The 9,583-nt window shown below is 45.8% G+C and overlaps 1 protein-coding gene across 1 annotated transcript; it reads right to left on the reverse strand.

Moving 5' to 3' along the window:
• Nucleotides 1-3,795: 3,795 nt before the first annotated feature.
• Cst7 (cystatin F) lies at nucleotides 3,796-8,159 on the reverse strand. The gene is made up of 3 exons (XM_026393043.2): nucleotides 7,611-8,159; nucleotides 5,254-5,370; nucleotides 3,796-4,534 (listed from the first exon to the last, which is right to left on the reverse strand). The coding sequence occupies exons 1-3, from the start codon at nucleotides 7,857-7,859 to the stop codon at nucleotides 4,457-4,459; spliced, it is 444 nt and encodes a 147-aa protein (XP_026248828.1). The 5' UTR covers nucleotides 7,860-8,159; the 3' UTR covers nucleotides 3,796-4,456.
• Nucleotides 8,160-9,583: the final 1,424 nt, after the last annotated feature.

A 9,583-nucleotide genomic window follows, 5' to 3' on the forward strand; every position in this document is an offset into this window, starting at 1 on the left:
GGGGCTGGCACCTGTTCCTTTCTTTCCTGGTGTTTGTGAGAATGCACAAGAGATTATATCTCTAGAAGCATCTGAAAAACTTGACAGACAATATTTTAAACAGGTTATGATATAAAAATATAAAGAATATAAAGAGCCCTCATGTTAGTGGAGGTACCAAGGGTTTGATAAGGAGTTAATCTTGATTTATCTATTGTGTCACCTCCGCTGGACTGGCTTTATGTGGAATAAAGTGACAGTAGACTAGATGCAAAGATTGGCTCCAGTCCAACTGACACAATCTGTATTTAATCAAATGAACAACAATTAATATTGTTTATTTGCCTTTATAGGAAAGAAAATTGAGTATTCATTAATTACTTTTTTGAGGATACTGGGGACTGAACCTAGGCATGCTTTACCACCAAGATATACTCCCAGCCCTTTTTATTTTTTGAGATAAGGTCTTGCTAAGTTGCTTAGGCTGGCCTTGAACTTGTGATCCTCCTGTCTCAGCCTCCTGAGTACCTGGGATTACAGATATGTGCCACTATACCTGGCTATTAAATACTTTTAAACAGCTAATGATGGGACATGTCATGTACAGAAGAATAATAAGGTAATGCCTAATCACTGTGTCATAAAAACAATTTAAATGTGCTGGGCCTGTATGCTGACTTCTCAGTTGTTTGAGAATAGAGAACTTTGTGCTTAATGCTTAGTTCTCGTAGGTGCAAAGAAGCTGGTAAATTGTTTTTCACAGTTTTCAGCAAAGGAGTCTTGATTTTGACTCAGGTGTTGATTTTCTGTCTCCAGGTGTCATTTCCTGTGTTTTATGTGGTAATTTGGCATGAGAAGGTGAAAAAGATAGTCTTCTTTTTAGGTTTAAATATGTGACATGCTTCTGCTGGTAAACATAAAAGGGATTTACTCTAGTGTGAATTATTAACATGTTTTTAAAAATCAACCAGGTGATTCATTGGGCACCTCTATTATCTATCACAAAAACTCTATCAGGATTCAGTTATTAACTTTCATAGGAATGAAATTCCTTTTGAGTTTTTTTTTTCTTTTTTTGCACATGTGGTGCTTGGGACCTTACACATGCCTATGATAGGCAAGCACTCTACCATTATAGTTGGGTTGCATCCCCAAACCCCTTTCTTTTACTGTCAACATATACTTGCAGAGTGATGTACAGTCTTGGAAGTTTTTCATATACACTGACTTTTTGTTATTTGTTTTTCTTTTGAGACAGAGTTCAACTATGTCACTTAGACTGGCCTGAAACTCCTGGGCTCAAGCCATCCTCCTGCCTCAGCCTCCCGGGTAGCTGGGATGACAGGTGTGCATGTCACATCTGGCTGCCATACACTAACTTTTAATGAGGCAAGGAGATGTGGTCTCATTGTACAGATGGGAACGGATTCTCTAAGAGTCAGTGACTGCCAAGAGTCATAGCCAGAAGGCAACTGAGCTGGAGACTCCTGTGCCATGATTGAGGCACTTTGAGGCTGAATTGGAGACAGGTGACCTTCCCAGGGTCTGATTGTACAGTGGCCACTGCTGTAGCCTATGGGTTGTGGTGGGGCTTGGGCTCTAACTTTGGTGGCACATCAGAGTTCTCTGGGATGCCAGGTCTTGGGGTAGACTGGGTACCGTTGTGGTTTGAAGCTTCACAGGTAGTCCCCATGGGCAGTGGTGGGGCGTTAATCATAGCCTAGGTCCATCTGCTACCTGCAGGGGAAGCTAAACTAAGCAGGAGTCTGAAGGTGAGAATAGAGAACTTTGATCCATGTGGCTGTGGATCTGGCTCCTTAGGAGTGTGCACAGCTGGCAAGGAGTGTGCAGCAGTTTGGGGAAAACTATGGAACACTCAGGGCTGTCAGGATTTTGACTGGTTTTGGGCAGTTTGAGACCTTGAACAGAAGTTCTTTTCTTTTTTTTTTTTTTTTTTGGTCATAATCCTGATCGATCTTAGAAGCCTGGGTACTTAACCTTACCTTTTCTCAGTGATAGTAACATTAGATGATAGAACCACTTGCTTTTAGTGTCAGAATAATTCCCTTTGTGTAGGGGTCAAGCTGAAAATTTTTTAAAGTAGGCAAAACTGGATTGGTAGCCTGGGATTTCAGGTCATCCAGGTTGACATTCACTCCCATCTCCATGTGGATGTTTTGTTTCACCCTTTGTTCAAATCTACCACAGCTGTCTTTGGCAGCAGGAACAATGTGTCTTCAGGGACATAGTTGGTATGTGTGTCTCTGAAAATACTAAGGCGTGTTGGCAGTTGGCTTCCAGAAGTCAAGGTTGCATGGGCCTGCTAAGTGTCTTTCCTTATGGCATTAGCACGGCTGGTCTAAGGGAACATATTATTCAGTAACATATGAAATGAAACAAATTGTAAATAACTAAAATGGTGGTGTATTATAGATAAAGCCTTCCCTTGGAGTACAGGCCCACAGAGAGACTTTCCAGAAGATTGAAATGTGGTGTGGGCGGCACAGGCCTCATAGACCTGTGACGGGGCTGGTTATAAGAGATCGGAATAGACTCGAAATTCAAATGGTGTACTGAAAGTCTCTGGTATAGGTTAGTGTTCAAACTTGGGAATGTGAGGTCAGGATCTGAGACTTCCTTCTTCCAGGGGTGAAGCTGCTGCAGGGGTTGGTAGGGACTCTTGCCTGAGGGAGCCCTGGCTAGGACAGAAGAGCTCAGCTACAGCTCATGAACATGGGCCCCCCTTCCTCACACCTGAACACACCCATGCTCACACCTGGGAGGCAGGAGAGGCAGGGAGCCTGAACTTGATGCACCCTGGGTCTGTACTTGTGTAAATGAGATGGACTGCGAAGTAAGGGTATAGGGCCCCTTCATCTATTGCTTCAACTTGCAAAAGTCTCCCAGGGTCTGGCTCAGCTGTGTCCTGATGTCCCTCCGGCTCCTCCAATCTGTGACTCCCTGCCTGGTTGTGTGCGGGGTCAACAGGGCCTTTTATGGAAGGATTGCTTTCAGGGGCCTTCGGAATCACCAAATAAAGTAAATATCTTATGTCATTGCTGCCACCACTATCCCTGAATTAAATGGTCAGAAGATGAGTCAAGGCAGTAAAAACAAAGGAACATTTGGAATTTTGGTTACTTATATTTCACTGAAAAAAACCAAAGGGTAATTTATTTTTGTGTTACATTGATCGCATTTATGGTGGAGAGCCATAAATTGCCTATTGGATGCATGTTTTCTTTTCTAGAGATTATCAAGTCCATGTTTCTTCAAGGTGGCAGCATCTTCTGCTAACAGTGTACACCCTACTTTACATGTAGTCACTTTAAAGAGAGTTTGGAGAGGAAAAAGCCCACAGTGAATGGGCCTTGCTGGTGCAGGGACCTATGGTCACCTTCCTCTGAATGAAGGCTCAGAGAACCAGGCTACCAGTCAGCTCCTAGGCTTCCCTCTATGATCCAGCTCCATAATTCTAGATCAAGCTGAAGATCTGTCTTTCCCTAGGATCTGGTGGTCTGCAGCCTGCAATTTCTTCTTTCTTTTCTTATGCCCCTGCACAGCCTGTCCCTGGATGGCTTTGTTCCACCATTGCCCCACCCTACATGCCCAAGCCCTTCTGTGCTTGTGCTAAGCTGTTCCAAATCCTCAGGCCCCAAAGGCAGCAGAGAACTCAGGTGGAGGCCTGACCCTGAAGAAACCTGGCTGGAGGGCAGGCTCTCCCAACCTCTACAGGGTCACCTTGCCCTGCCCACCATGTTGACAGGCTTCCCTGTTTCTAGTTGCTCAGACTTCACATTTTAATTAGCAGCTAATTGCTGGACAAGCCTCTGAGAAACTTTATGAAAGCAACCTAAACTTGCCAGACCACACAATGAGAAGGACTCCTGGCACTGCTCTCCTCATCTTCCTGACTTTGCTACTAAAAGGTGACACACAGAGTCATTGCACTGGAATGATCAGTCTTTTATTAATAACTTTAATCATCCTCAGAGATCAAGTGATCAGTAGCACACTTGTCCCAGATCTAGTGCTATAATGCTAATAACTGAAACCAAGAGATGGATGCCTTGACTCTCCATGGGGTGAGAGATAGGAGAGAGTACCCTGTCCTCCCCCTCAGGTCAGCCTACATCTGTCTGTCCCCAACCCCAATGAGGCCCATCAAAAGACTCAGACCCATACAGGTTCAGACCCTCTATCTAAGAGTACAGCATCAATAAAGTTACAGAAGGAAATGTGATATATTTAATCTGGCCATGATGTACTATCATTTTCCCACTCCAGCTACTCTGTAATGACCCATTAGCACTTCCATCTGCCTACACATGAGAAGGTCCTTAAAGGTTTGTATCAGCTGGGCACAGTGCTGGGGCTGAAGGAAACGAAGAGCACAAGTATGGTGGGTGTCCTTACAGCCAAAGTTTTGCTGAAGAGGCAGGCGAAAGTCAGGCAGAACTCAGGCGAAAGTCAGAACTCACTGGCAACGAATAATAGGCACCTCGAACTTTCGGAGCCAGGGGATGACCCAAACTTCAGTATAGCAACTCAGAATCTGAAAAAAGAAAGGCTCACCTAAGGACCCCCTGAATGCCTCAGAGGACCCTCCCCACCAAAGAACTCTCCTGGCACACTTTGATACCACACCTGGGCCACTAAGGTGTTGTGTATGTGTGTATGTGTGTACATGGGTGTGTTCCTCACTGAAGAGATATCCCTCGCTCCCATTTTTATTTGGAAAATTTTCAAAGAAAATTGAAAGAATGATTTAAGAATATGTACTTTTCACCTATACTTATGAATTATTGAGTTTTGCCACATTTGCTTTCTCTTTGCAAAGGGAGATATTATATATCATTTTATCATATATCATGCTATATATAGCTATCATAACATGATATATATCATACCATATATAATATATAAATCATGACATGTCATACTATTTGTAATACACACACACACACATATGTAATTTCTGAATTATATGGAAGTTTTTCCTGCTCTAATCTCCCTACCCTGATTCCAGGCATTTCCGTCCTGAGATGTGTCTTTCAGGGAGGGACAAACAGGTCATGTAGGGGGGTGTTGGAGAGGATGTCGTTGCCTCGCACTCTCCATGTATGTCTGTGCGTTGTGCTTGACCTCTTCTGGACTGAGGTTTGGAAGTGTGTGGTCAGGGAACTGATCAGGTCAGAGAAGCAGCCCCAGCCCTGAAGGATGAGTGGAGCAGTTAAGGAGGGCTAGGCTGAGAGGGCAGCCCCTCTTCCTTACGCGCTTCAAGTCAGGGTTGGTTTGGAAGTCACAATTGTCCAGGGGATGATGTGTGGTTTTTCTGCATGTAGTTCTGCCGATTTCCACCTCCAGCATGTATTTCAGGCCTTTCACTACCTGGAAAGAATAAAGGGATAGGGTCCTGGGTTATTGGGCACAGGCTGGCTAGGATGGCAGCCCCTCTGCTAGCAAGAGGTGCATTAAGATAGGTGAAGAAGGCTCTGGACAGTGAGCTGGCTTCCCAGAGCCACCTCTGGGTGAAGGAAAGCCCAGGACTTTGCAGAAGAACTAATGGGGAGGAAGCCGGTACCTGGACTCCCCTGACTCCCTTTCCCCTGCTTACTCACAGGGCTGACTGACAAGGACTTGAGGACTTTGTGCCCCATTTTAGGATGGCTCCTTTCTGCTCAGAACTCTGTATTCAAGAGGGATTCCAGGCTGGGGTTGCCCCATCCCACAGGCCCTATGCACCCAAGGTGGTGTTTGAATAGAGGACACACCTGCTGAGTTCTAGACATCTGCTAGCGTCCTCCCCTGTTCCTTTGGAATGGTGTGTTTTGTTTTATTTTAGATTTCAAAATAGCCCCTCTCCATTTAGACATCCATGACCCCATTTCATTTTCTTCTTTTATGTTCTAAGAAAATTTGGATAAAATTTCCTCAAGTTTTAATCTCTGGCCCACCAAATACCAAATGAAATAAAATCTCCAGCATCACCAAGGTACAGAAGGACAGTGTCCTGATCCTGTCATGGAGGACTTTGAGGACTCAAGTCCAGAGCATTGCACTGACCTTCCTGGGGAAGGCAAGACCCAAGGCTCCTGAGACTGGGCCTTGGAGTGATGACATTGGCACAAACCAAACTGTTTAGCATGCTTCCTAATATCAGAACACAATTGCTCTTACAAAATTTGCAGTTTGGGGCTGGGGTTATGGCCCAGTGGTAGAGCATTTGCCTAGTATGTGTGAGGCACTGGGTTTGATTCTCAGCACCGTATATAAATAAGTAAAAAATAAAGGCCCTTCAACTGCTAAAAATATATTTTAAAAATGTTACAGTTGCCCCAAAGCATAAGATTATAAAAGCCACCACTAATCCTGTGGTTACTGAGTCAGTAACCAAAAGTGAAGTGAAGACCATCTGCTTTAGGGTAGGGCCACTCCCATGTCACTTCTGTCCCTCCAGGCACCAGGGCAAGCTGGGTATGTGGACGTCATCTGAAACCAACTTCCTACATCAGCAGATGTGTCCTTAGAGACCACCAGGCAACCCACCTCCTGAAGGTGTCTCCTTGTAGTGGCACTCCCTCCTCCACAGAAAAATTAAGCTTCTCCAGAGACACTCACCATAACTGTTCTTAGACCATCAGCAAGAATTTCTGCAACAGATTTTTCAGGCAGGAGGTGTGTTGTAGAAGCAGGATGTGATAAGAAAGGCTAATAACCCAAGACCTCCACAGAGGCATTTGCATTTTTGTATTCAGGCCTGGGTTCAATGCTTTCAACAGTGAAAAAAAGCTGCTATTGTGTAGACTTCTACATATTGTGAACCTCTGAGCCCCTCCCCCTACACACTGGGTATAAAGTTCTGAAAATCTCTGAACTCGGGGTTCAGAGTGATTGATGGACTGTGGTGAAAGCCTCCATTCTGAACCTGGCTGCAGCCAATGAACCTGCTTCCTCTCCGTGCCTCAGTGTCTAGCCCCGTCTGTCCCACAACATCCTCACTGTTCTACTTCCCATCATCCATGCTGGTCATGTATTCTTAGGACACAGATGAACAAGGCTGACTGTGCCCCTTGGGCTCCTGAGGAAGGAGGAACAGCACTGAGCAGGCACAGTAGATTACTAAGAAGAGTGATGGCCTTACAGGATGTGACATTGAGCAGGCTGATTGGCATACAAGTTTTGTGAGTCAGAGAGGGGGTGACTTGGGCATAGCTGTGGGATCTGAATGTATATTCCAGGTGAATGATGAGAAGGTCTTTGGGCTGCAGGAGGGACTAAAGCTAGGACAGGGGTCCTGGGACCCTGGTGGGGGTAGCTCCAACAGGTAAAGCAGTGACCTGCTCTGCAGGAGTGTCAGGCTTAGCATGCTACTTTAGGAGTGGGGTTATTGCCTCTGCACTCCTTAGTCCCATTAATGGGCTTTAGGCCAGCGGCCTGGTGACCACCCAAGGGAAGTGTGGTTTGAGCAAGCAAAGGACCCTGGGTTTTTGTGTTTGGCTGTGAGTCACACTGGTTTTGATTGCCGCCATCAGCTTCCTGTCTTTGTGTATGTTCTAGTGGTGGGTTGCTGTCTCTCGGCTTCCCAGGGGTGTATCTGATAATGGGGCCACCAGAACCTAGACCTTCACCTGTACCAGTGCTCGGCTAATGTAGGACTCCTTGAACAAGAAGATGTCATTTGTGCAGTTGTTAAACTTTTCCACACTGTGTCTGGCAGCTTTGAGGACTCCTGGGTCATCAGTCTTTATTGTTTTGGGAAATCCTGGCTTCACACCTGAGTTAAAGTCCTGTGAACAGAAATCTGAAAGAGAGAAACACAGTACCAGATGGGAACATTGATGGTAGCAGGGTACATAATCCAAGGGGTGATGCCTCATGCCTTGGGTCACTTAGTTATTCTCTCTGCCTTATGGCCCTCAGCCCTGATTATTCCCTGTTCCATCTACCCACGCTCACCCCACCATACACTTGTGTATCCATATGTCTGCTGAACATCCAAAACTCCTCAGCTAGATGGTGCTGAAGGTATGATGTAATCCCTATCTGTTATGGTTTTGATCTGAGGTGTTCCCCAAAAGCTTCTATATTAATACAAAAATGTTCAGGCGTGAAATGATTGGATTGTGAGAGCTGTAACCTCATCAGTCCATCCTAGTTCGAATGGACTGAATGGTAACTGGAGGCAGGTGGGGCATGGCTAGAGGAGGTGGGTCACTGGGGGCATGCCCTGGGAGGGTTCACCATCCCTGATGCCCCTTCCCTTTGCTCTCTCTGCTTCCTGACCCCACCATGAGCCGAGAAGTTCTCCTCCACTATTCCCTTCTGCCATGATGTAGTGCCTTACCTAGGTCCCAGAGCAGTGGAATCAGCTGTCTATGGACTGAAACTTCTAAAATTGTGAGTCCCAAATAAACTTCTCCTCTAAGTTGTTCTTGTTGGATGTTTTGGTCACAGCAATATAAAAGCACACTAAAACACTGTCCACTCCCCCACCAGACAGAACATTTTCAGGACCCAGGGGAATTTCCAACATGTATGTTAAAGAAATACTGAACATGCCCCCTAGTGGTGAGACATCTGGACAGGATGTGGTCTTAGGGTGTTAGAAGAAGCTGGCCCTGCCTGCCCCTCACCCCACCACTTCCAGCTTGTCCCAGCCAAGTGGATCACATGGACTGTTCAACCCTGTCCTGCCTCTCCATTGGTAAGGAGGCTGGTTGCCCTGGCTTCAACCACCCTCCTCTTGCATTCTTGGCAGAACATCTGATCTCAAGACTCTGGTTGGAGCCCACCCTAGCTCTCCCACTTCCTACAGCTCCAGCACTGATGTCTCTCCTAGACTGTCCCCTGAGGTTCTCTGGGTACAAGTCTGGGTATAAGTCTTTACTTTCCTATGAATGAATGCCATTCTTCAGGGATCCACTCAAGCCTGGCATGTAGTCAGTTAAGGATGGTAGGTGGGCTGGATTGATTCTACTTTCTCTTGTTCTTCCTGTATCAGGAAACCCATATTTGGCCAGAATATGAGGAAAGTAACATGAAGGGCTTCTGTCACCAGCATCTGTGCCAAAGCCAGGCAGAACAGAGGACCCCAACATCCCTCCTTGGCTCCCCAAACTCTTATGCTTCTAGTTCCTAGAGAAGTGGAGCTCGCAGACTTGAAGGATTGCTGATGACCCTGCTCAAGTCCAGCTTGCCATTCATTCCTTTGTTCAACTTGTTCAATGGCAATTGTAGCACTTGCTTTCTGAGCTTTCCTCTTCCTGCCAGCTCTGGGAACTGGGGGTGCAGAAGTTTAATGCTCTACACATAAACAAGATCAACAACAGAGCAACAAGACATTTAAGACAGGGGAATGAGGAGTGCAGGGGCCTGTCTGTGAGGATACTGGGTCAGTGGGTTGCATCCACATTCAGAGAGTGGGGAGCCATGGCACGCAGCTGTGAGTTGGGGTTTTAGTGGCTTGGTGTGGACTGACATAACCCATTTTCTGAAAGTCAAACATATTGCTACAGTAGCTAGAAGAAAAATTCTACTCTATCAATCCACAGATCCTTCACAAAAAAGAAAAAGCAAACAAACAAAAAACCCACTTAGAGTG

This window comes from Urocitellus parryii, chromosome 6, assembly GCF_045843805.1.
Source record: "Urocitellus parryii isolate mUroPar1 chromosome 6, mUroPar1.hap1, whole genome shotgun sequence".
In the NCBI taxonomy this organism is placed as follows: Eukaryota; Metazoa; Chordata; class Mammalia; order Rodentia; family Sciuridae; genus Urocitellus; species Urocitellus parryii.

Bases quoted from the DNA above. Each gene is read 5' to 3' on its own strand.
- Cst7 (XM_026393043.2), bottom strand. From the start codon at position 7,859: ATGAGGCATCACCCCTTGGATTATGTACCCTGCTACCATCAATGTTCC. The intron at 5,371-7,610 runs GTGAAGGTCTAG...TATTCTTTCCAG, and splicing joins TTAGCCGAGCACTGGTACAG to GTAGTGAAAGGCCTGAAATA. The intron at 4,535-5,253 runs GTAAGGAAGAGG...TTCTTTTTTCAG, and splicing joins CCAACCCTGACTTGAAGCGC to ATTCTGAGTTGCTATACTGA.